The sequence below is a fragment of the Sycon ciliatum genome, chromosome 3, assembly GCF_964019385.1.
Source record: "Sycon ciliatum chromosome 3, ocSycCili1.1, whole genome shotgun sequence".
Classification (NCBI taxonomy): Eukaryota; Metazoa; Porifera; class Calcarea; order Leucosolenida; family Sycettidae; genus Sycon; species Sycon ciliatum.
Genome location: NC_088645.1, coordinates 20,885,533 through 20,913,132, shown reverse-complemented (window position 1 = coordinate 20,913,132; position 27,600 = coordinate 20,885,533). Strand labels below are relative to the sequence as shown.

At 47.3% G+C, this 27,600-nt stretch overlaps 2 protein-coding genes across 2 annotated transcripts; one reads left to right on the top strand and one right to left on the bottom strand.

Annotated features, from left to right (window-relative positions):
- The first annotated feature begins 12,040 nt into the window (after positions 1 to 12,040).
- Positions 12,041 to 14,915, top strand: LOC135811706 (heparan sulfate glucosamine 3-O-sulfotransferase 6-like). The gene has a single exon (XM_065324944.1). It carries the CDS (start codon positions 12,654 to 12,656, stop codon positions 13,989 to 13,991), a length of 1,338 nt encoding a protein of 445 aa, XP_065181016.1. The 5' UTR covers positions 12,041 to 12,653; the 3' UTR covers positions 13,992 to 14,915.
- Positions 14,916 to 16,161: 1,246 nt separating this feature from the next.
- Positions 16,162 to 27,449, bottom strand: LOC135811705 (serine/arginine-rich splicing factor 2-like). The gene is made up of 4 exons (XM_065324943.1): positions 27,049 to 27,449; positions 21,268 to 21,346; positions 20,674 to 20,884; positions 16,162 to 17,739 (listed from the first exon to the last, which is right to left on the bottom strand). The coding sequence occupies exons 1-4, from the start codon at positions 27,292 to 27,294 to the stop codon at positions 17,514 to 17,516; spliced, it is 762 nt and encodes a 253-aa protein (XP_065181015.1). The 5' UTR covers positions 27,295 to 27,449; the 3' UTR covers positions 16,162 to 17,513.
- Between the last annotated feature and the right edge of the window lie 151 nt (positions 27,450 to 27,600).

The following is a 27,600-nucleotide window of genomic DNA, read 5'->3' as shown; positions in this document are numbered from 1 at the left end:
CACCCGGTTCACCTGTTGGTAGACTGTGCTGTGCTTTTCAAGTTTCGTCCGTCCCGTAGAAATTATCGGAATGCGGGAAGTTTCATGATGGGCCAGCTCCGCAGCGACATCATTGCCTTGCACACGTTCATTACACATTAAATGTACAATGTCCATGTGCGGCTGTTAGGATGGCTGCAGCGCTGGTGGGATAATGTCAGTCCGTGCAGGTCGTCTGTCGACACAGCAATGCTAATGAATCATTAGTGATGACATTCCACACTCCTTTTAATTATAAGCAGGCCTTGCTTTTAATCATAGAAGCATAATGGCAATCCCCAGTCATATCCGGGTCATTATTGGAAAAGTGACATTACGCGCTGGGGCAGGAGGAAGTGCTGGCGAAATAGACATACAAGAATCCGCTCATTATGAACAATTTGGTCTCATAATTACTAATAATTGTGATAGATTCTTTCTGATAATATTGAAGTTCATAACGGCACTCGTAAAACAGCAATAATTAGAGGGACCTTTCCGACCGTTACTTTCGCTTCACGCGCAGGGATACGAAACAAAAATTTTATTAATGCTGATTCGTTGCCTGGGTTCAAGGATTCGTCAGAGTTGCTTATGAATATGAGGGCACATTTGCATCAAGGAGCCCTACGCATACCATGTACACTCAGTGCTGTACTATAATGTACATGATTGTATTGTACGTGTAGGGCTCCCTGCTTTCAACGAAACTAGCACGAGTCGAATCAAACTTTCGTTTCGCATTCGATTCGCAGCAGTTGCTACAACGTCATGCTGTCACGAGTGTCCTAATGGCAGCGATTCGCGTGCTTGTTATTGGATATTGCATGTGAACATGGGGTGAAATTCAGGAGACGGACAACTGCTTTGCACAGTGTACTATCGTCTATAATCGTCTACTGTTTGCTCTTCTGTCCTCATGCCGCGGCCCTTGTCAGTACATCGCCCTATTGTCAGTACATCGCCCTATTGTCAGTACATCGCCCTATTGTCAGTACATCGCCTTTTCTTTTTAAAGTCGACCTGCTAGCTTTTCCACTGTGACATTGGACATGGATTAGTCTGGGCAAGAACTGGTCTTTTTTCGTTGGGTGTGTGCTGGAATATCAACCACGCTTGCTGTATCAATGAAATGTGCGCAGGTGGCAGAATTACTAGAGCTGGAGTATTAATACTTTGCCGCTGAATCACGGGCTGGTGAATTCGAGTCCCACTACCCACACGTACAATGATATTATGTGCGTGTCCGCTCCCAGGTGATCGTTCCGAGATTGGGCATCTGATATGGACTAAAGTATTTCTGCTCTCCCTCTGCGATAATGATTTCCTTTACAAAGTTGGGTTTGTGCATCCTCTGGACAGACAAATATGGTTTGTGAGAGTCTGAACGCCGTCTACACGAACGCTGCATTGATAATGTGATCACAATCCAGTCGGTATATGCCCCACGCCTCACTGAATCATTGTCCTCCAGAAGAGTAAAGAGTGTCCACTATCTACGGAGAGAGCTCCTCATTCAAACAATAGAGCGCGGAGATAGAAAAAAAGACGGAGAGTCCATTCCAACTCAATAGCTGTGCTACAATTGCGACGGATGGTTTATTTTACTCATATTGTATTAATGTTTATCTCCCTCGAACGAATGGATATACACTTGTACTTGTACTAAAAGTCGTGTACTTGTTGCTCACTGCCAAAACTGGTCACGTGGGTCTCGTGGAGAGGGAGAGACTGAAAAGGAATCTTGGAAAGATGACTCAATTGGCTATTGAACCGCCCAACGGCCGACACCCCCTGAAATCCCCAAAACTCTGGGTGGACTTGAAAATGATCCCACTTATGGGCTCACCACACCTCAGTAAGTGAGTGAGGACAAGGTGCAGAAAAAGGATTGACGGCATCAGGGTCTCCGTCCAGGGATCCAACTGCAGTTACCCTGCCCCTAGTGAAGGTAATACTAGCTACCAGTTGTTGGATATGCACATACCCAGCATGATGTCAAACTCCCTCCAAATCGACGTTTCATGCGACATTACAGTCACAACTGACGTCTCCAAGCCATGCTATCATGTACATTGCACATTGTACATGTACGCCTTGGCGACCATATCATAATGATTATGATTGTTGAGCTGCTGGATGTTTCTGCTGGCCCTTCTGTTCATAATGGCAGCAGTAAATCCTGAGTTTGAGCCTTTAGTAGAGACAGGCGATCACCATGAAATAGTGAAGTCATACCCCCAAGACGAAATGATAGTAGCCGACTGGCCGAAATAAAATAAATAAATAAAATAAAATAGATACTAGTAATCAGGGAGTAGTACAATACCATAATATTATGGTATTGTACTACTCCCTGCTAGTAATGCTCTCTTCTGGACGTTGTAAATGTACAGGTAGACTTCGAGCTGCGGACTGTGGACTGTGCTGTGGTGCAGCGTCACGGGATGACCAGCGTACCCTATAGGCTAGGGCTAACTGTAAATGATGATGAGGAGTAAGCAGCCTGACATGACACAGCACTGTGTGTGTGTGCATCGGGCAAGGAGCGGTACACTGTAGTTGCTTTCTTGCAAGATATTTTTAAAATTGGCCAGTTGAATGACTCCATGGACTTTTCCGGCTCTTCGCCAGCGCTGGACGGCAGTCGTGAGTCAGCCAAGAGTTTGTTCTAGTCGGCAGGACAGCACACGCGTACATGTGTGTCGACCTATCCACTGTGATTCCAGTCCGATTGGCAATTATTAGTAATAATTATTGGGACACGTGGCTAATGCATTTTAATTATCACCGAATTGATCCGGAAGTTCGGTAATTAAAATTATCGCCATCCTCAAGTTGTTATGGGATTTTCCTGCTAATTCCTGGCCTTGCGGGCCTGGCGCGCCAGGCCCGACGACAGCGCCAGCGCGCTTGTCAATGATGCGCTTGTCAACGAGCGCTGCTGGCGTGCACTGTAGAGAAACATGTTCTGGCAGGCGTCAGGCCACAGCCAGTCATAATAATAGTTCTTTATCCACTGACGATGTTGTTCAGAACAACGAAACGTCTGGCGAAGTATCGTAAAAAATTTCTATCGTTATTAAATGTTATCAAATATACCACTCTTTGGTCTAGAAAGAATACTTTTTGATATTACAATGAGAGTGAATAATCAACGGCTTGTCCACCAACTCTTTTTTCATAATAATAGTATACGGTACAATGTACACTATTAGTAGACCAGAATGGCAAGTGGCAGATATCATTCATCCAATCATTCACGCACACTTTACATTTTTCAAAGCATTCGTCCAGGGATTGAGTTGAATCTTTTACACAACCTTATTGCATCTGCCTTGAGTTTCTTTGGATTATACTTTTTCAAATTTTCACTTTGATTTCATCGTCGAGTATCGGAGTTTCATCCCTTGTATCTTTGGGTTTTCTTCCTTCTTTCCATGTCGTATTGTTTGAATAAACCCGTTGTGGGCAAGTGGCAGATACATTGTAGTTTGGCGTCTTCGGCATGCTACAGGACTTCTAGTACTGGCTTCAGCGTTGGCTTGGACGTGCACTGTCAGATACCCGAACAGCAGAAATTAGAACAGACTGTACATGCAGTTGAGACACATACACTATTATGTACGTTAGTACGAAAAGGTCATTGCCGCTGAGGGGGAAGAGCCGTCACCCTGCTACTGTCGCCAAGTAATGCTAATGTTGCAGTGGTCCATGTAATGGCGAGAGTGAATCACTGAACACCTGCTTACACTGTGAAGTGGGATCATTTCCAAGTCCATCTGTCTCCCTGCTGAATGAAAACATTCCCTTTGCCAGCTTCCACCGCTTTAGGAGCTGCATCTGCGCCTTGATCCTTGAAAGGTGGTGGCGTTCCTACGGATGCGGAAAGCCCGGCTTCCAGCCGAGTCTCACGCGAACCGTGAAATTTATGATGTTGCCAGCACTTCCTCAAATACACTCACTACACTGATGTAATACCAACACCATGACTTTCGCCACAGTACCAAATTTGAAAATGATATACACACACATTTGAGAAGTTCAGGGATGTCGGTCGTTCGTTGGTTCAATAGTCACTGAATGGATTCATTCTTTCAACTTCAAGATTCCTTTTGAATCACTCTCACTCTCCTAAGGAGACCCACATTACCAGTGTTTGTGGGTAAGTGCGTGGTTGTGCACGCGCGCGCGCGTGTGTGTGTGTGTGTGTGTACATGGTGTGTGTACGTGTGCGTGCGTGCGTGTGTGTCACACCTGTGTGCGAGTGCGCTCGTGCGTGCGTGTGTTTGTGCGTGCATGCGTGCGTGGTACATGTGTGTGCCTGCCCTCTGTGTGTGTGTGTGTGTTTGTGTGTGTGCGTTTGTGTGTGTGTGCGCGCGCGTGCGCGCGTGTGTGTGTGTGTGTATGTGTGTGTGATCAGGTCAACTCTGATTTAGCCACCTATACACTGTACATGTACATGTACTTAGGGGTAAGCGGATTATGCCGGCATAATTGTCGGCATAATCAGGTCCTTTTTTTAGAAGGAGCATAAAATGGCATCCGAAAAACAAGGGCAGATGTTCAATGAGGCTGTTATGCACACCTGCTATTGAAGGCATAATTGAAGGCATGAGTTTGGGCATAATCAGGTGCTTGAGAAGGAGCATAAAATGGCATCCGAAAAACAAGGCCAGATGCCCAATGAGGCTGTTTTGTACACACCTGCTATTGAAGGACCAGACATGTACATAGCGCTTCTTGTCGATTTGGAATAATATTTTAGCAGCCACTATAGGACATCTCCCAAAGGTTCAGCGTTTGCTTGTAAATTTGGTATTCGTCTTGCATATTAATAAATTATTGTCTTCAATGTCTTGTACTTCCACAAAGCTACCAGTCCACATGACAATGGTATGAGTCCTTTTTTCATGACGATTATCTGTTCTTTTGGTCCTTTTGGTGAAGCATATAAAAGACATACATGTACATGTAGTTGGCTGTTTCCTCGAGCATCCTGCGAGCATCCGCTAGAGCATAATCTGGTCATTGTCGGAACATAATCCGCTTACCCCTACCCATACTAGTACTAGCAAGTACATTACCTTCACTACAAGTACATGTAGCTGGGGACAGGGGTACTGTGACTGCAGTAGGATCCCGGGACGGATAGCCTGATGCCGTCAATCCTTTTTTCTGCACCTTGTCCTCGCCCACTTACTGAGGTGTGGTGAGCCCATTTTAGTGGGATCATTTCCAAGTTCACCCAGAGTTTGGGGATTTCAGGGGGTGTCGGCCGTTGGGCGGTTCAACAGCCAATTGAGTCATCTTTCCAAGATTCCTTTTTAAAAGTCTCTCTCTCTCCCTTCTCCCGGGGAGGCCCACGTGACAGTATGTGTGCGTGTGTGTGTGTGTGTGTGTGTGTGTGTGTGTGTGTGTGTGTGTGTATGTGTATGTGTATGTGTGTATGAAGCATTTCTGTCCGCTCCTTCATCACTTGGCCGACTGGCGTCCAATGGCCTTACTCAATTCCATAGGACATTATAATTAAGCGGTTGAACCATTGGCATTGGTTACCCTGTGGAAGACCGTCAAAGAGTGCCTGAACACGTTGTCCCTTGCCTTGGAGCAGCACAACACATGAAAGCTGCATGTACTTCAGAAAAACAAGGACGTCAAGGTTCTGCGAATACAGTGTGAGCTCTGTGCGGCCATGGCCAGTACACCTAGTAGCAGTACTAGTAGTAGTATGGGGCCCCGTTAGATCCGTTCAACTCAAGACATCATGTCAGAGTGTCAGAACAACCCGGAGGTGGAAGTGAGCGCTCAACTATCCTTCCGCTGCTGCTAGTACTAGTAGTAGTACTTGATGACCTGCAATGTACTGTACATGATAGGAGAACTGTTCAGATGATACATGCACGCACATACAGGTGGTAGTAAGAGTATGGGTGATAACAAAATTTAATAATAATTATAATAACTTAAACACTGTTTGTGTTAGTAGTACTAGTAGATGTAGATAAGACCATTAGCACTGTAACCGCAGCCAGTACATGATCATTGCACTTGGTTGTGTGTCAATGAGCAGTATGAGAGCTGAACCTTCCCAATGACAGTATGAGGAGGAAGAGAAAGAAAGAAGAGAGAGAGAGAGAGAGAGAGAGAGAGAGAGAGAGAGAGAGAGAGAGAGAGAGAGAGAGAGAGAGAGAGAGAGAGAGAGAGAGAGAGAGAGAGAGAGAGAGAGAGAGAGAGAGGGAGGGAGGGAGGGAGGGAGGGAGGGAGGGAGGGAGGGAGGGAGGGAGGGAGGGAGGGAGGGAGGGAGGGAGGGAGGGAGGGAGAGAGAGAGAGAGTCGATACGCCGACAGCTGCTGTGCCTTCTGGCATGGACGGCTTGCTCCAGCGAAGCTATGGACGATGGTCCAGACAGACATTACCTCTGTTACTGCAAAGGTCTGTGGATGTTTGTAGACGAGGTACATCGCAAAACAGATTCACACTAGTTCCATGAACATGTGCATGCCATTGCCGAGGGAAACAACAGTGCAACGTTCCCTGGATATAACGACCCCTGGATATAACGTTCCCTGGATATAACGACCCCTGGATATTACATACTCTCTCTAGCTCTCTCATTCAATCCTGTATATATTTTATAATTATAGTACTTTATGGAGAACTCCGCAACATGGTGCGTAATAATAAGTACAGGTTCCTGCAGGGCAGTACCGCGGAATCCAGCCCGCGCCGCGATAGCGGCAAGGGCTGGATGAACAGCGGTACTGGTAGTGACCGAGTCCTGTATGACTCTATGACAGTATGACTCTATGACTGGAACGTGTTTCCCGTGTGCACCCAAGCCAAAATAAAGAGATACATGTGCACGTGTCTCCCGTTCTGTCTTGCAAGCAGTAGCACCCGGACCCACTACTGTCAACACTACACTACAGCCTTCTTTGAACGTTTGCGGTACTCCACAGTACCAGTCATGTGCTGTTTACCGCCTCCCCGTTGTTGTATTCTAACGTTAACGTTATTCATTGACTGAGCGTTCTTTGCTTTGTACTACACCCTGCTATCATGTTAGGCTATTTCCTACAATATTTTGCTGTTTCCATTCGCTTCCATGGAATTGGGCGACACCGCCCGTTTGGTTCTGCGAATTCAAATAAAAATGTACCTACATGTACATGTACCTACCTAGATGCACACCATGTACCAGGTGCCCATGCGCATTGTGTTTTGTGATGTTTTCTGTACAGTAGTACAATTATGGACATGTAGCCCATACTAGGCAGAGTGCTTTTTTTTCTCGTGGTGCCATTGACATTGTCGACTAGGGCATCGGGCATTCTGACTGTTCTGTTCCTACGGGTTTTTCCCAGGTCTTGATGATGAGACGCAGGCAGGCACAGTGGGTTGGTCTAAGACCATTATTAATCGGGAACTCGTGGCCTGGCATGAGTAAAACATGGATGTGGCAAATGGGATTTAGGCCTTTGGCCTCTGGTTGGTGGACCTGATCTATCCTCCCCCACCGTTTAGGAACCGCATCTGACGCCTGATCATGGGGTGGTGGCGTCCCACGGAAGCGGAAAGGTGGTTCTTGATCAGGGAGTTTTACGACTCCTTGTTCTAGACCTGCCCGGTACGCGAACCCGTCGAATTTCTTTTCTTTCTTCTTTCTGATGATGAGAAACCTGGGCAAATTGCGCGGGTCCTGCAGGTTGCTGAGCATTGCGCGCTTTGGTTGAGGCTCAGTAATCCGGCTCGTCCAAGATCTCCTTCGCGAGCGACTGCGCAATAAAAGTTTCAGTCTCTTCCTCAACTTTTTGGAGGAGCTCATTCACATCGCCAATATCGTTCAACAAAGGGGTTTCTTTTCTCCCAGTTCCAGATCAAATCATTTTTGACTTATTCCTCCGAGCTCCCCTCCCCACTGCAATGGCACCGAATCAACAACAACAGCAACAACAACTACAACAACAACCGCAACAACAACAACAACAACAACAACAACAACAAACAACAACAACAACAATCCTTCTCCCCTTCCCTACACTACATCAGCAAAAAGTACAACATGTCATGTGTAATAGTGATGGTCTGAGCTGCAGACTGCACAACTAGGTTATGCAGTGCATGCAGTCTCCAGTCTGGACTCTGGACTCCAGCTGAACTCTGAACTACATGAGTCATGTACATGACTTGTACAACATGTACATGTACATGTATACATACATGGACCACAAAGGCAGAAGAGAACTGAGACATTCGGCTACAAGACAACAACAAATTGTATGTAGATCTACCATGATGTACTAGCGGCAGCTACCCCCACCACCAACGTTGCAACGACAACAACAACAACACAACATCAGCAAAAAAGATAAAATTCTAAATTCAATCACCCCCGCCCCGCCCGCCCCCCCCCCCCACCCTAGAATAGAGGGTCCGAGTTAGTTTCGCCGAACTGGGGTTTTCCCAATACATGTACCATGAATACTGTTCAACTGTTCATGATCGCAAGATCGGGACTCTGCCACGCGGGTTCTGGTTGTGTAGTCAGGAGCCTCCTCGCCTTGTAACCAGGGAGTCGTAAAATACGTATTTTACGACTCCCTGCTTGTAACACTAACAACTATTACATGTCGAAATCGGAAACATGATTGTTTATACTATGATGTAGCAAGGCTGAGGCAATCCACAGGACCATCACTAGGCAACAGCGCAGCACAGAGAAAATGAGGCCGAACCTCAGCTGATACTCTGATACGTGAACTGATAGCAATGAAAAATAAAATTTCCAAAGCCTGGTAATCACGTACACATACATGTAAGTAGAAAGGAAAAGGAAAATTTCATATACATGTACATGTAGATACGAGTTGAGAGTAACTCTTCATCACTGTAACCACATATACAGTCAGAAAGTGCAACAACTAGGCACAAAACTGACAGAGTACATGTACTGAGACATTCGACGTCCTCACACCTAGCTTCAGCACATCTCCATAGCGCTAACCGACAGCCTTCCAATTTACTCGTATCTATAATAAATGTAGAGCCGAAGGATTTATAGCAATTACATACCAGTATAAAAACCGAGGTCCCCCGAGGTTTTTATAACTGGTATGTAATTGCAATAAATCCTTCGGCTACTACATTTATTATACATAATGTTGACCTTCGCTTTCCCTAAAAAGGAGTATTTTATAAACAGTATTTATTGGCCTTAGTGGTATTTTATAAACAGTATTTAGTGGCCCAAACAGTATTTATTGGCCCAAAAACCAATAAATACTGTTTATAAAATACCACTATTTAAAGGCCAATAAATACTGTTTATAAAATACTCCTTTTTAGGGAAAAGTGCAGTGCTGCATGGAAAAGTACAGTGGTATTTATTGAGTCAAGCAAGTTTATTTGAATTTGATACTGTTGATGGTGTGGTCACTAATGAGTGTGGGTATTTATCAAAGGTCAATATAATTATTTATATCTACATGTATATAACTCGTATCACATGTCAACAAACAATGGATCACTCGTAATATTTGAATATTGTTTGCCTGATGATTGCACACGGTGCATGAAACTCGGAGTACTTTATCCACTGACGATGTTGTTCAGAACAACGAAACGTCTGGAGAAGTATCGTAAAAATTTCTATCGTTATTGTTATCAAATATACCACTCTTTGGTCTAGAAAGAATACTTTTTGATAAACTCGGAGTAGCAAAATATTACGAGTGATCCATTGTTTGTTGACATGTGTCATTGCTCCCCCCAAGAAATTGGATGTTGAGCACTTTTTCTGCAGCTGCAGGCATAGTCTTACTGAGTATGTATGTGTTATTAGCCGAGTATCAGGGCAATACCGGCCGATATCTGCCCGAACGGCGTCAGCCGTGAGGGCAGATATCGTAGCCGGTATTGCCCGTACTACGAGGCTAATAATTATTAATATCGAAAAATATCGTGTGTGCAAAAACGGACGTCCGACGCGTCCGATCACAGTGCAGTCACGTCACTGAGTCAAGGAGTACAGTGCACTGCATATCGCATGCGGTAGCATGCGGTAGATCGATACTGTACATACATGTAGTCTGTACTGGTGTTCACGTCCGTGATTTACAAACGGACACTGTACTGTCTGTAGACCATGGTAGACAACATTGGGTGGTTGTTTCCTTTTTGATCTTTCGAGACGATCCAAACTAATACTTACCTGCATTGGCGCTGTCATTCACTGCTGCCCTGGATGGCTGTGGTCAGTATTCCTTGGATAAGTTTTTTTTTCCGGAAGAGAAAGGATGTTCCGATTGATGACACTCTTCAACGAACTAATACTTCAACTCGTACACGTAGAGTTCAAGGTCCTCAGAAGATGAGGGCTCCGACATCCAAGCAAAGTCAGTAATCTCTACCTGCTGCAGCATGCAGTAGTGGCTAGTTGTTCCTCCGCAGGAACGGAGTGCTGCGCCAGCGATGTGTTTTAGATGACATTGGAAGGATTGTCGACACTGTTTCACTGCTGTTGTTTCTGTCAAGTGAAGACAATGCTCCTGTGATTTATATAGCATTTCTTATCGTAAAAATGCTAAAAATTTCCGAAAGTACAAATGGACAGGGAAAGATTTAAAAGTTGTCATTTCGGCATTCCTGGCTCTCAACGCAACGATGCCGCCATGGCTTGTATATTCGATCTTTACAAGAAATAATGAAAGGGTCTTCAATCCCTCGCTGAACCTGTGTGCCAGTCGATTGCACACATGTAGATTATTATTATTATTTTTTTCTTCTTATTTTGTTAGGGATTTCCCAACAGGCAATGTTGCCTTTGATGATTATGTGTTCGTCACGGTACAATGTAGGGTAAGCAGCAAGCCTTTAGCCCTGTACAGGTTTTCCATCGTCCACCACTGCACTCCGTCCACACCACAACTGCGCTCTCCAGCGATGGTGGTGTGCTGTGGTAACGTGTCCAGGCCGGCTGCAGAGCGCAGTTGTGGTGTGGTCGATGATGGAAGAATATGTGTCCGTAATGTGTTTTAAAAAAAAGCATGCGATTCCCAACTAACACAATCGGATTGTCGTACAACCGCACAACTTCAATACTTGTACAATCTGATTCCTACTATTTTGGCTGTTCAATTTTGGTTCAACCGGAACCCCCCTGTAGAGATCTCTGGATCCGCCCCTGGCCCTGACCTGTGTATATTGTACATGATAATTCTGCATCAGTACATGATTTGCAGTTCTGCAGCCTGAAGTCAGGCCACAAGGAAGAATTATTTTGACACTTCAGAGTTCAGTGTCGAAGACACGGTGAATCTAGGCGGTACGGTCCGATCGGGGATAGATCATGAAGCCAACATACCGTATTATCTCTAATATAAGCACAGTCTCCAATAATAGCACGTCTCCAATAATAGAACACCTTGGGGCGGCATTCAAAAAATAAAGTGCTCAGTCTCCATTATGAGCACACTGAGTCATTATCAGTACCGGCGAAAAAAACCCTGAAATGTGTGTGTCATACATGAATTTGGCATGGTAACATTCCTCTGAAATGAGGTTGAAATAATAATGGAACAGTCTCCAATAAAGGAACGTCTCCATTAATAGCACGGGGCGGAGGTACATTGAAAAAATAAAGGACCGTGCTTATATTCAGAGAGATAATAGTATTAATACGGTACTACTAGTACTGAGTACTTGTAGTAGTAACAATTCATACTGTGCGCTGGTAAAAATGGTAGTCGACCATGGACGACTGTGTGGAGATCTACTACAGCCTGGAGACACTACAACAGGTATCGATCATGCATGTGCTTGTAAGTAGTTGTAGTATGTAGCAAACATTGAAACAAGAAAACGTGCCACGTAAAATCTTTGACTCTGCTGCCTGGAGTATGAATGCTGCAGTGCTAGTGCTGACAGTGAGCCGTGCTTTGCATCATGCATGATGTAGATCTACAGAGTTGTACTTGTACTTGTAGGCCTAGGCCATCACCGAATGATTGCTCAGATGCTTTAGCAGATTCAGACCGGCAGTCCCGAAGCGTAGATCTACAATTTGATTGTAGTCTACATACTCCTGCGAGCTGCACGAACGCTTGTTGCAATGTTGGAAGCATGGCGCGCGTGCGGCTTGTGTATGTGCCCCAGTATTACTAATACTACCGGTATGTACTAGTGCCGTAGTGGGCTTGTTTTCGAGAATCATGATCGATTTGCAACCTTTTCAAGGCTTTTGTTTGTAATCACTTCGCGACCCAAACAAGAAGAAGAGTGTTTCTGGTTGAGGCGCCAGAGACTGTTGTCGACACTACGACGACGCGGTATGAATGTGTGCATGTTGTGAAGTCCAATGCTAGATGTGTGTCGCACCCACTGGTGTGTAGCGTTTCTCGCGCGTTGACGAACTGGCTCCGTCAGCTGCTGCCGCGGGAAGCGGACGTGGACACCAATCAGCTGCGCATAGATGTTATTTCAGATCAGGAAAGTGAGTTACTTGGTGAAAGCGCAGTTGGGTTCTTGTCGATCGCTGTAACCATTTGCTGCGAGCCCCTCGGGCCTGTTGGATCTGTGGGGCTTGCGTGAGAGACAGGCGATCTTTTTTTTAAGCCCAGTAGGGGCACAACGGTATGGGAAAAGTTCCATTGAAAGTCTGGATTATTTCGTCTCTGTTGCTGATCGGAGGGGCGCTGTGTGCCCGTCTCTACTTCTCGTCAAACGATGCAGCAGCTCTGCGCTTCAGTCCCTCACCTCGCGCAGCTCGCCGTCCAGCAGTCGTGGCTCGGACAGGGCAGCGCAGACCTGCGGAATATACGCCAGAGCGCCAAAAGGGCGGCATTCAGCTGCAGGACCGAGTCTCCGACCAAGCGGCACGAGTACGAGCGGGAGGCGTAGTACGGGGCAACGGCGGCGGCGCTGGCCTACCTGTGCTGAAGCAGCAGCTGCCCAACACGATCCTGATCGGCGTGAAGAAAGGTGGCACCCGTGCCCTGATCGAGATGCTGGCACTGCACCCGAACGTCAGATCCTCCGGTCAGGAGGTGCACTTCTTCGACCGGGATTACAACTACGAGAACGGCCTGGAGTGGTACAAGTCGCGCATGAAGCCGTCCTTGCCGGGCGACATCGTGATCGAGAAATCGCCGGCGTACTTCGTCGTGCAGGAGGTGCCGGAGCGTATGCGTGCCGATCTCGGCGATAAAATCAAGCTACTGCTGGTGCTGCGTGACCCGGTCAGCCGTGTGGTGTCCGATTTCATGCAGGGACAGCATCACCAGATGGGCAAGATGGTGCGTGTCGCCGATCTCACGCCGTCACAGCTGGCCGCCATGCAGCGGCGGCTCGAGGCCAAGGTGCTGAAGGCGGACGGCGCCGTCAACCCGAGCGCCAGCTTCATCAAGGTGGGCCTGTACGCGCAGCACCTGGAGCGCTGGCTGCATCACTTCGCGCGCCAGCAGATCTTCATCACCAGCACGAACACGCTGGTCACGGACCCCGCGGCAGTGCTGAAGCAGGCGTCCGCTTTCCTGGGCTTGTCGCCGTTCAACTGGGACAAGCACATCGTGCGCGTACCCGGCGTGAAGCTGCCGTGTCTGAGTCGCGTCAAGGAGAGCACAGGCCGGCCGGAGCTGGTCTGCCTGAACGCCACCAAGGGACGCGAGCACATCCCCCTGCCCGACGCGCTGCGACGCAAGCTGGCCGACTTCTTCCGCCCGCAGAACGCGCTCCTGTTCTCACTCATAGGCAAGACGTTTGATTCGTGGCGCCATGACGACGACCAGCAGCAGGTTGCCGGGGGCATGCCCGAGCAGCTTGACGTTCAGCTCAAAGCCACTGATCTGTCCTCGCCGCCGCAGCCGCAGCAGCAGCAGTGGAATCCAGAGCAGGCAAAACAAGGGAAGCGGAAAACGCCAGCTGCACTCACACCCGTAGACCAGGAGCAGAATGAACAAGACCCGCTGTGGTAGCCATTGTGGTAGGTCTGCGTAGGCGTCGTTTTGGGTACGGAAGTGTGATGCATTCGGGAGAGAGAGATAGAGAAGAAGGGAAGAGTGTGTGCGTGTGCGCACATGCATGTGTGTGTGTGTGTGTTGTGTGTGTCACGTGTGTGTGTGTATCCGGCACCCAATCGGCGTGTAGCATGTGTTGACTGGTCACTAGAGGCTTCGATCGGAACTTTCTTCCCTTGACGGCCAGGGAGTGATACCACCAGGTTCCCGTATTGTTGATCTAATACGCACGCGCATACATGCCGTTGGCCAGCGGCCACGGACAAATCACTAAGACTGCTGTCGGTCTGTGACTTGCAGTACAATGGTCACCATCTTGAGAAAAAAATGGTCATAATTAATCAGACCCCGAACTTACTTTGATTTGAGTTCCTTTTTTCAGTTTTCACAAAGATAGTTTTAAATAATGAGTGCATGTTCGCACTATCACTCTATGTGTGCTGGTGTGTTGAAATGATCCCAGATGAGCGCAGCACAGCCTTGATACATTCTGAGCAGCCCTATTTGAGGTCACTCCTGACATGCAGATTTGCAGCACGCCGCTACTTTTTCCACGGTCGTTCGCGGCCGAGCTTGGGCGATAACGTCCTGAGTTTGACCAGTGTTTCACTTGGTCGCTTGTGCAAACATCCATCAATGCGGCGGTGCATGCATTTTTGTCTTTATTCTTGTTCACTTTTCTCGGTGTGATTATTTTGGACGTGTCCGGCACAGCACATTAACCTGAACGTCCTCCGCTGAGTCTCTGACATTGAGCACTCTCTGCAGCTCGGGGATCAACGGATTCGTTAATATAATTATTAGGTATAACTACTATAACTCGGATGGTGTCCTTCTTCTTTTCACAATTATAACTACTATATGCTAGTATTATGGTTTGAACTCCGGTGCGATGGCAGTGCGAAGATGCGCATGTGTGTGTGTACGTGTGTGTGTGTGTACGTGTGTGTGTGTGCGCTTGTGTGTGTGTGTGTGTGTGGTGGTGGGCATTTCTCGATCTGGTACAGCGCAGACGCTGTGTAAACTGTTGATCGGCGCTTTGTATAAAAGCTGTCCCCGGGAAATGTCGCGATTCCACGGATGCAATTAATTATTTCCCCCCGATTTCTGGAGTTTTAGTTGCATGGAAGCATAGAAAGTGTATGTGTGTATGTGCGTGTGTGCAATTTTGCCGCAAATTCACCGCAAATACCTCAGATTTTCTTCCGCGGTTTCTCCAGGGGACAGATCGATGCTGTACATGACACCTGGATTAGTGTACGAATCTGTTGCAGGCTTTGCTGCTTTTCACGGCGGAATTATGCATGCCCACATGTCCTACAAGGCTACATGCATGCCTTCAGAATTCATGGGGACAGATACCAGTACATGGAGAGGCTTTACTCCGCAGAATAAAATGTGTCAGAAATCTGTACGATACTGTACACAGGCCGGCGTACATGTTATCTCTACAAACACATGATTCCGATGCTTGGCATGGACATGCATGCATGGTCAGGCGTTGTCTTTGCCGGGTTTCTGTTTCATACAGTGAATCGGTCTATTGCCATGATGCATGGGATGGTCTTGATCCTGCGCCCTGCGGGTACACTGCCGCAAGGCCTTTATGCTAGGGCTGCAACGGGTAGGGGTTTGGTCGGGTACCGAGTTTTGGGTATTTCTGTCGGGTATCTTGTTTTACATAGTCTGTACAGGGAGTGTGCACTTGCGCTGCAATAGAAAGTGCACAGTAAGCAGTGCTAAGCGCATAGCCGTACCGTTGCAAAACACCGTACTCCCACGCTCGATAGGATTCTCAGGATCAAACTGCTAATTTCGGGTAGCACGGGTACCCTACTACCCGTTGACATCTCTACTTTATGCACACTCAAACACACACGCACACACCTTCTTCACGCCACAGCTGGAGCCATGGCAACTTGTGCCGGGATTGCACCAATCAACAGTTTGCAAGGCTGAAGAATTGACCGCCACTGTTCAGCCTGGTCTACATCGTATAGCTATTCGAAGTGGCTTGTTTTGTGGCCAGTGAATCCCCCCCCCCCCACACACACACACCATGTACCACACACACATACAAAGACACACACACACATGTACGCGAGGACACACAGAGGATCAAATACAGTCTGAATGAGTGAACCGAGTGCGTGACAAAATTAAAAAAGGATAATGATAATTATTATAAAGAATCAAAAATTCGCATAGGCTAGCAGAATGTTACTTGAACATAGCACAGAAAACACAAGACATAACAAGAGATAGGGTGTTCAAGGCACTCCTAAAAACACAGCAGCCCTCCTTAGCTGTGAACTGCTTGCATGACACGACGCAACAACAGAAACGACGTAACAACACAGTAACAAAACAAGCCAGTGAAAACTTCCCAAACGATCGGTGCAGTAAAAGTGAGTGTTGTACTAAAAACAGATATATACAGACTGTGACCATTCAGACTCCTTTTTTTTGTCTTTCTCAACGCAAGCTATCGGCTTAGGAGGATTAGACCCACCTGGGCAGTGCTAGGATAAAGACAATGCTCCCGTAGCTGGTTGTGTGCTTGTGTGTGTGTTGCTGCTGCTGCTAATGGTGTAGACGCCGCTGTGGCACAAGTTACCTCACTGTCATACATATATTATTATGTACATAACACGCTTTTAATTCGACAGCATATTACAAGGTGGTTAAAAGCGTGTTTCTACAATACAGTGTGCAAGGTTTATCTAATGTCATATTATGTACATGTCGCTAGCAAGCCAGAGGAAAGTTAGCAGGGCAGCAGCGGCAAGCGCTAGACGTGACCGGACCACGCGACTGGGACAGGTGAAGCGGACACACACGAGAACGCGTGCACACGCAAGGACGCTGTGCAGACGCCTCTGTATCGCAGGGCCAGCAGAGCTAACAACACGACTACATTATGTACACCGCTAATGGTGGGGTGAATGGAAGTAAAGAGTGCAAGAAAGAGAATTGAAGTCTAGGCTGGTGCTGGCGGGGTGATAACCATGGCAAATTGGCAATATCTCAAAAGTATCATGCCGCCGAGCGATGCGTGCCAGATGCACGCACGCACACACACACGCACACACACGAACACACACACACACATACACACGGAGAAAGAGTGCTTGCTGCGCTCACCACCCGCAGGCGGGTCGCACCGTCCCGCATGCAACACCCACCCACACACAGACCCCCCCACACAGACCCTTGTCGAGATCGGGCAGCTCGGCTGGTCAAGCACGAGAGCCGTGCTGGACATTTGCCATGTTGCAACTACCACAACGCTCGCCTAAATACACCACATCGTCGGCACGGGGCACCTCCATTCTCCGCTGGAGTGCCATGCGATGCAAGAACTTGAATGGGACCAATAAATCAGCACTGGAGCGCCATGCGATGTAAGAGACCTTGAACAGGACCAATATATCAGCATTGGAGTGGAAGAGAGCTTGAATACTACATAGGGCGACTGCATCAGTAGTAGCGGCGCGGTGAGTAAGAACGCTGACGGGGAGGACTGCGCGAGTAGCCGTGCGATGCGTACGCCGGCGACATGGGGTGCCGAGGCGGAGTGCGTGCGTAGCGGGGTGGCGAGCGTACATAGCGGGGCGGAGATCGCACATAGCGCGGCGGCATGGGTGGCGGCATGCGTCGAGGTGAGTAGGAGCGGTGCCTGTAGCGCGGCGGACTGGCGTACACCCTGCAGGACCAGCAGCAGCAGCACCCAATAAACACATACTCTAATTTCAGAAATTTTCGGTGCTCAATATTTTCGGTACGAAGGCAAAAGGCCAGGTTAGGTGAACAGAAAGTTTAGGTACAGAGAAGCAGTCCCCTATTGGATTATGCGTGTTAGTGTTTGTTCGGTGTACAGTATTGAAATTTTAGGTATGAGACAGAATCACCGAAAGTACCGAAAATAAAAGTACAACGAAAATTTGTGAAATTACAGTACACATAAACACGAACTGAGACGTTGCGACTTCGGCGCCGACGGGACGTATGCATTAATTTCCCGCCATCAGATTTTGTGGGGCGAGTCCACTACGACCGCGCACACCTTGACATCAACTCTGCATAAAAGGTCACGAGCTTTGTGAGGTCATACTCATAAATGCACTATAACGGGTTGTACCTGCCCAATATGTAGGGTAACTTGCCCCGCAAAAAGGGTGACGACCATCTTAGATGCATACCACCCATTGTAGAAGAAGGTGGCTGCTCCAAATGTCTGCCTGCTTCAAGTGTCAGTCAGTCGGCAGGAAGCGCAAGCTGCAACGTTTAGAGCAGCCACCTTCTTCCACATAAACACGATTTTTAGAAGAAGAAAAAAAAGATTCTAATACGAAATAGTGGTTGCGACTTCGGCGATGATTTGTTTAAAAAAAGGTGTCAAGTCAAGTCGGCGGGATGGCGCGAGCTCCGGTGCGGGGAGCAAACCCTTTTCAAAGATTCTAATACTTGAACTTTGAATAGTCAGAGGTTCATGCATTGTAAATGCATTCACTGCAGGGGTCGATTTTCAAGCTACTCTTGGCTAGAGAAGGAGAAAAGAAAGAACTTCGAATTGACAGTATAGCAATTCGATCTCACTTCGAGATAAGCGCTCAACGGAAATAGTCGCTTTACTGTGAGTTACTCTTCCGTACGATGACAGATTTCGAATTATCCAGCGGGCGCACTTTCCGTACTTCAAATTACACATTCGAATTTGACTTGAGCTAATTTGCAGATCACTACGATGGAAAATTTCGAATTGCACGGAATGTTCGAATCATAGCACAAACATTTTTTTTTCATTTCTCCTGGGATTCGAACCCGCACTATCGCCGTGCATGCATACACTTGCATACACTTCGCATACATACTAATTCTTCCAAGTTGCTTCACGTTGTAATCTTGCATTTGAAAGCCCTTTTAGAATATTGTGGCCAGCCGTCTTCGATGGTACGGTACGGGACAGGTACGGTCGAGGGTAATACGACACCGTCTACCACCTTGATGACCTAGGCAAAAAAGCATAGGGATGTTATAAAATTTTCAAATTCTCCTATTTTTTTCATGGCACAACCTGGGATTGGACCCGCACAATCGCCCTACATGCATTACCCGATACACTTCACATTCATACTCATTCTTCCAAGTTGCTTCACGTTATGATCTTGCATTTGAAAGCCCTATTTGAATATTGTGGCCAGCTGTCTTTGATGGTACGGTACGGGACAGATACGGGATAGCGCCAGACGGAGGTCCGACCGCCTCAAACAAACAAATAAACACCAAATTAAAGCTGTGTGGACCCTGGCTAGCGCCAGACGTTACTTCGTCTTCTGCATAGCTACGGGAATAAAACCGAGTCGTAAAAGCTCCCCACGGCCAGGTGAAGTAGCACACTGTGGGGAAGGGAGGTGGCACAGGTCAGGGTGTGTCACGTTGCTCATGCTGCTCTTGAAACAAATGTGTCGAGGTCGAAAAGAATGGGACCGTAAAAGGGACCGTGGTGTATATTCGGAAACTTCTGCCGAGAAGAAAAAAATTGCAGGAGATCTTTCTGGGGTACCCTTTAGTCCCCTTTAGGCAAGTGGGGATTTCCCCATTACCGTATTTCCTCGATTAATAGACCCGGTCTTTGTTCTTTGAAGAGGGTTGGACCCGTCTCTTATTTGGGCATGGTCCATTATTTGAGCACGGTCCACTATATTTTCATCGGCACATCGCTGGAAATGGTGGATTTTTAACACGTCATAATATAGAAGTTCTATATTATGACGTGTTAAAAATCCACCATTTCCAGCGATGTGCCGATAAAAATATAGTGGACCGTGCTCAAATAATGAAAGAAAGAACTAGCCTCTACAAAATTTGTAGTTGCGCAACCTAAAATCGCGTCCTTTTTTGATCCACCACGTGCTTTCTTAGTGCGCATGCGCAAAGCGATGAACTCAAATAAGAGACCGGGTCTCTTATTCGGGCATGGTCTACTATTTTTCCGTGAGGCCTGTAGGAGGGTCTACTATTTGAGCATGGTCCATTAATCGAGGAAATACGGTACATACTTTTAAAAAATCCACCTCCACTACTTATAATACTGCATTCTGCCACTCCTTCTAGTTCACATTATTGAGAATCATGGTTGATAGCTCGTCTGCCTGAATTCGATGTCACGTTTCTTTCTGTAGTATTTTCCTTTGTCTTTTCTCCCTTGCGTCGTTGCGAGTTGGGTGCGTTGTTTTCCAGTACAGTCAGACCTCGCTTATCCGGTCTCTTTTATCCGGCTCCCTCGCCATCCAGAAGAAAATAGCTGGTTACAGATTTGCAGCATACGCAGTGCATCCACATGACCGGTGTTCGGTTATCCGGCTCCCTCGCTCATCCGGATATTTTTGCGGAAAACGGATGTGTGTCTGCCTGTACCGTATTTCCCCGATTGTCAGTCACACTCGATTATAAGTCGCATCCACTTCTTCAGGTTTGAGCAATACGGTTTCGACATATTCACTTCAGTAGTAAGTCACGCTCGATTGTAAGTCGCACTCCCTTTTTCGCCCTTGAATTTTTAGCGTAAAAAAGGTGCCACTTTAATATATTCGGGGAAATGCGGTGTATGAAAACAACACACAGCAATGAACTTTACCTTCTACGCTCTGGACTGTATCGAGACGACTCGCGATGCCTCCGGCTGTCGTGAACCTCGTCGCCATAGCTACCGCGGCGATACTCGTCACGCCGATAGCCTTCCCGGCGTCGCTCCCAGCTCTGTTCACGGTGGTGGTACCGATCTCTATCGTCGTCACGGCCGTTCCGTTCTCCGCGGGATCTTTCCCGCCTCCGCTCCGCTGCTTCACCTGCATGCAAATCACAGCCCAGAGAATTTCAGAGAAACCAACAACACAGTGGTAAGGGCCGTGGGTACTTTGAAAAGAACAAATTATAGACACACAGATAAGCCCCCCTCCCACACACACACACAGATAAGCCCCCCTCCCACACACACACACAGATAAGCCCCCCCCCCCCCCCCCCCCCACACACACACAGATAAGCCCCCCCCCCCCCACACACACGTGTACTTGCTCACTGCCAAAACTGGACATGTGGGTCTCACGGGAGAGGGGAGATAGACTCAAAAGGAACGCGTACACACACACACACAAATGTGCCCACAGGCAACCACATACACTGTTCATGGACTGTGTCAACAATGTCAACAGCATGGATTACAACGTACGCTTGGCGAGGTAACCCCTGTCAAACTGTGGCCGATCAAACTGAGCCATTTTCACCTCGATCTGTCTCCCACCAAGTTCCTGCAACACAAACACGTGCACACAGGCGACAAGATGAGAAACAACGTTCACAAGCTACCACACCCACCACACACGCACACACACACACCTGACGGGATGTACTACCATGCGTCTATTGTCACCCAGCATTTCACTGATAGATCGAAGACTGGTAGTCTAGGAGGCTGTGTTCGGCCAATCATATACACCATCTGCTATTGAAGTACGGTGACAAACTCAGGCATAGTGAGGAACACATTTCCACTATTAAAGTACATATGTGCCCAAAGATGAACAACACAACCGCAGCACTTCACCTGAGGACAATTCCGGATTGCCCTGGTCACTACTGGAGAAGTGAAGTGCGTGAAGAAACTAGGTCCAGGGGTGAAACAGTCATGGTGATTACTCGTCACTTACTCGTTACTCAGTAGAGAGGTTCTGCTAAACGAAAATGTGTACGAACTTTCGCTCTACGTCACGAAGTGAGAAACTTCGCACGAACTTTCGCAACTTTGGACGCGAAACTTGCAGGGAACGCGAAATGAACTTTCGTAGGAAGTTTCGTGAGATTGCGTCATGTCGTACGTGCACTTGGCGCGTGCAAACTACGAAAATGTGCAGAACACAAAGTTGGTGCGAAAATTCGTACACACTTTCGCAAGGCCTGTCGCGAAACTTCGTTCGAACTTTCGTTGTGCAGAACCTCTCTAGTACTCACTAAGGCTGTGTTTACATAAGAATTTTCAACCCGGGTCGAGTTCAACCTGGGTTGAAACGCTGTACGATGTAAAGAAATAGGTGGGTGTTTATATGAAGACAGGTAACCCGGGTCAATTACTGACATGCCGCCAAAAGTCCACTTCTAGAGTCCTGTATGGTCACGTGAATGCTTTCGCGCGAAATTGCCTGTGCAATGCTGTTCAGACCTGGCTCGAGATACGCAAAGAAGTACGGTAGTACGATTTCCCGATTTCAAAACGGGTCAAGCGCAATGCGTCATGTAAATGCGCCAGCCAATCTGTTTCCACGGCGGGTTGAAAACTTGACCCGGGTGGAAACGCCTAATGCAAACACAGCCTAACGGTTGCCAAATGCACATACTTCTTCTACGCACATAGTTCAGGTTTCAGCTTAGCAATATACCCCCAGAAGAGCCAGGCGAGTTCTTTTTCAGATATTGAAGTGCAAGTGGCATTAAATGGCATGGAGCTGAGCCACAGCTGTGTAGGAGTAAGAAGACCTGCCTGAAAGGCGAGTGTACATACTGCACCACTAAAGTAATGCATTCCATGAACTTTGCGGCGACAGCAATCTAGGTCGCCTGCTCAATCCGGCTTCTGTATACTAGTAGCACTAGTACATGTTCTGAACCCACATGTACAGTGCGGCTCAATGAAATCCGATGGCGTGAATCAAGCTTGCGCCCTGCACCAGTGAACGTTCCAGTGTTCACAGGTCTAGGGCTGCACAGGCTGACAGCATCCGCCGTGTGACATTGACTGTCCTGATCGGACTTCACCGAGCAGCACCGTGCAGTAGAGTCACGCGTCCAGGAATGTTGTTTCCAGGGGGTTGGCCGTGTCTCAGCAGACTACTTTGCTAAGATCAAAGAAATTGTTGGTGACTGAACGCTAACCTCTCCAGCACACAGCCACGCGGGATGGAAGTAACCGGTTTTTAATTTGACAGCATATTAGGCCACACGTTTTTATTTCTATGTTTCTCGACACCTGAAAATCTAAAAACGTATGCGAGAGGTGGAAAAAAATAAAAAATGACCGAAAAATAAAAAAAGTTTATTAGACCTTTGTTCACACTAAAATCCACCAATACACCATGCAAAATAGCATCCATAGTTAGCAACTAGTCTGTGGTAGGAGCTTCTGTCACAATCTGTGCATGTGCAGCTAGATTGCGCACAAAAAATGGCGACCTCGCATCATGTGTCGCGCAGGCCAGGCCACATTATGTACATGTGCATGAGTGTGCTGGTCCCCACATGCACAGTCAGTGCAGCACATTTTTTTTCTTTTTTTCCTCCAGACTCCTGAATCGTATGCGCGCGGGTGACGAGAAACATAGACGTGTGGCCTTACAAGGTGGTGGAACATCGTGTTCGGAAACAGTGCCCCCTACTACAGCCATCTACGGTTGACAGAGCCCCGGTGTTGGGACCATCTGAACTGTATGTGTGTTAGACCCGGTTCTGACCCGTGAATGGTTGTAGCCAGGGGCACCGTTTCCGAACACGGTGTTCCACCACCTTGTAATATGCTCTCAAACTAAAGCGTGTTTCTACAATACAAGGTTTATCTAATACAGTGGAGTCGCGCGCTGAAGAATGTGGAGCCCAAGAACGTCCAGCCTGAAGTTAAGAACGGCGGTGTTGGATTTCTGGCAGCTTGTGGGATACTTTGAAGTACATACGATCAAGTACGGATTATTTCTAAGAACGTGAGGAACGCAGCCAGATTTCTGAAAAATAAGAACGTCCCAGGCTTACACCTTGGAAACAACGTTCTTGAGTGCGCGACTCTACAGTAAGTAACTGGCTGTGTGTGTGTGTGTGTGTGTACGTGTGTGTGTATGTGTGTGTGTGTGTGCGTGTGTGTTTTCCTGCATGTGTGAGCACAGCCATACAGAACCACACAGACGAGTCAAGCACAGTATAAAACTAATCCGGTTGGTACTACAATACTTGATAGGAAGTATGCAGTCAAATTATTGCAGCCAGGCAAGCTACTAGAAGTAGTACCATACAGTGCTGTTCAATGAAATCCGATCCAGTCACTCAAGTTTACGCCCTGCGCCAGTGTTCGCAGGTCTAGGGCCGCACAGCACCCAGCATGACATCCAATCATGGGATAGGACTTCATTGACCAGCACTGTAGTATCGGCGAGTAAAGCGCAACTAGACTTGGCAGGCCATTGTATAATAATTATATAGTGCATACACACACTTAGCTTCTCTGCACTGCAAGATCATGAGTTGCATGCCTGACAATGACAGCTTGCCACAAGGTGGAGGGCACTTGTGACAAGCTGTCATAGTCACTGATACAATCATATACTCAGAAGCAAGGCAAAAAAAGCATGAGTATTTGAACGTCGAGCCTGATAATAATCAGAGGCTGAAGCTCAGAATGCCATTCAAAACGTAGCCGTCACACTCGAAGAGCGAGCCAGCCCGAAAAGGCGTTCTTGAAACACCAAGCATAGCAATATGGCACTGCTTAATGCCATTGCATTCATCAGTAATCTACTACATGTAGTACAGTGGAGTCGCGCGCTGAAGAACGTGGAGCCCAAGAACGTCCAGCCTGAAATACTAAGAACGGCGGTGTTGGTTTTCTGGCAGCTTGTGGGATACATACGATCCAGTACGGATTGTTTCTAAGAACGTGCTAAAAGAACGCAGCCAGATTGCTGAGAAATAAGAACGTCCCAGGCTAACCCGTTGGAAACAACGTTCTTGGGCACGCGACTCTACTGGAGTGGAGGAGTTTTAACTCCAGCACTACAAGTAGATTACAGATACTAGTACAGACAGGAATGTTAGATAAGTTTGTACAAAACCTGGCAGCTCGACCAGCTATACTCAGTCCCTGGCTGTTACACAGTGAAGTCTGTACGAGAAAGGGCCAATCCCCCCACAGAGGAGAGAGAGAGAGGGAGAAAGAATTCAGCTGAGCTACACAACACAGCACACACAGGCAGTGAATCGGGAACGCACAAGTTGTTTTTACGCATGGCAAAATGAGACTTTCAGCACATCCAGTACTGTTGTTTTAGAGCTACATACGTGAAAACATTGTTTGCATGCGCATGCTGAGATTTGCAACAAACCCCATCTGCAGACAAGTGGACATGGCTACCAGCGCACATGCCTGGGTACTGCTGGACCTTGAACTGTAGCAACGTTGGAACATGGGTGACCGGACTACAACACACACACTCTCTCTCTCTCCCACACACACACAATGCGCGCCAAGGGAACACCTTTTCAACATAGTAAGCCGCAGGACAAGAGGCCACAAACAAACCGGTTACGGCTCTCCAGAAATGCTGTGTAGCTGTGATTGTGATGCACTGACGGAGTCAGGGAGAATCTCTAACGGACTGCGTGCATATGTGTTTATGCTGTTGTTTTTATCAATGTTGTCGTTGTCGCTGCCGTTTATTGTTGTTGTTTTACTCCAACTCAATCGGCATGGGTGTGTGGTTGGAGTGATATCACGAGACGTACATACACACATTATGTGTGTACGGTACATAGACACATTATGTGTGTACGGTACATAGAAGCCTTGCTTGATACTTAAACAATGTTTTCGATTTCGACAGCATGATACAAGGCGAGGACGCACAGTGCTCCTGGCTACAACCATAACCCGGTTGTTGGCAGAGTCACGGTTTGAACCGTACGGCCGCAAGACCCGAACTCTGCCAACCGGGTTACGGTCGTAGTCAGGAGCACTGTGAGTCCTCGCCTTGTGTAACATGCTGTCGAAATCGAAAATTACGTGTGTAACTAGTGTATATACGTCGCGTGATATCAGACATATGATCCTCGGGCTACCTAGCACAGTACAGGTCTGCTCTCGATATAACAACTCTCACTTGTACATAAACCTCGTTAGTACATAAAAAAGTCAAATCCCGCGCCGAAACAGCATCACTCCCATACAAATGTTGTTCTACACAACATAATTCTACATAACATAAACCTCGACATAACACACGCTACAGCGGTCCCCGACGTGCGCACTCTCGATACAACATAAATTCACGTGCACGGTATGATCAAGCGGTAGCTGTAGCTAGGCAGTTTAGGCCAGTTTAGTCCTACATAACGTAAACCTCGGCATAACGCACCCTACGGCGCAGTCCCTGACGTGTACACTCTCGATACAACGTAGATTCACGTGCGCGGCACAATCAAGCTGTAGCCGTAGCTAGCCAGTTTAGTCCTATGTGCATTATATTCTGCGGCATTGATGGTATCTGATGTCGATGGTGGTACAGTGTGTATATGTTTGCACGGTTGAACCCGCCTTGTAATACCCTTCATTTTGAGGTGCATCTTGTATTTTACACACGGTTTTCTACATAAGATAACTCTCGATATAACATAATGTTTGCGTGGTCCCAGAGATTACGTTATATGGAGAGTAGACCTGTACTCAGTACTACAGTAGGTCGACTTACCAATACCACAGCATACTGTGCACTGCATTCTTTGACCAACATTAGGAACATACAACGTAGGTTTGACTCGTACATTTCTATACCCAGAACACTGTTCCAGGATTTTTAGAGGCCAATTTTTTTCCTCGACAGTTCACCCAAAGTACGTACATGTACTACACTCAAGAAAGATATAATTTTTTTCCACGGCTGGAAGCCTCACAACTGCCGCAAAGATGGCGACCTTCTAGAACACGTCTCCAAACTCTGGGGCAGCGTGGTAGTGGTGACGATTTGAGGAAAAAAATGGGTCTCGCTTAGTGTGGCTGTCACAGAACTTCTTACTGCATCAGCACACCCGAGTAGGACGAGAACAGCAAACCAGCTAGCACCAGCAGCAGCGCCCTGCGTCTCGACCGGCGTACTGCGCTCCCTCGCTCTGTATGTGCGTGTCTCTCTTTCTCTGTCTCCCTCTCCCTCTCTCCAACATTGGTCCCCAGCTATACGAGACACAGATCAGCAACATTACTCACAGTCCCAGTCAAATGTTCAATGGCAGCATCCGCATCATCCTGAGAGAAGTAGCGCACGAAAGCGAAGCCACGCGCCCTACGCTTATCCTTCTCTCGCGGTATATAGAGGTCTCCAATTCGACCGTACTTCTCGAACATCGGCTTCAAGTCGGAGAGAGTGGTCTCGAATGGGATGTTGTCCACTTTGAGACTGACCATTCCTTCTAGCCGCGGCGGGCCATCGGGATTCACTCCGTAATCCGCCATCGAAAGGAAAGAAAGCAAGGACAGCACCACAACTCCTCTGCTCTATCTCTCCAACAACAGACCAGCGGCCTCTTTCTCCAACACTGCAGACTGGCAACAGGCAACACAATAATAGTAACACAACACTTTCCAAGAACAGAACAGTATGACTATGATTGTGTGAGATTCTGATCGCGAACAGCTAGCTACATTATACATGTACATAATCTGGATGAAGCCACAAAAATCAAAAAATTAATCATTAATAATTATTTCAAGCCATTCTATCGATCTCCATGGGTACTGAATGCGTAGACGTCATCGCGT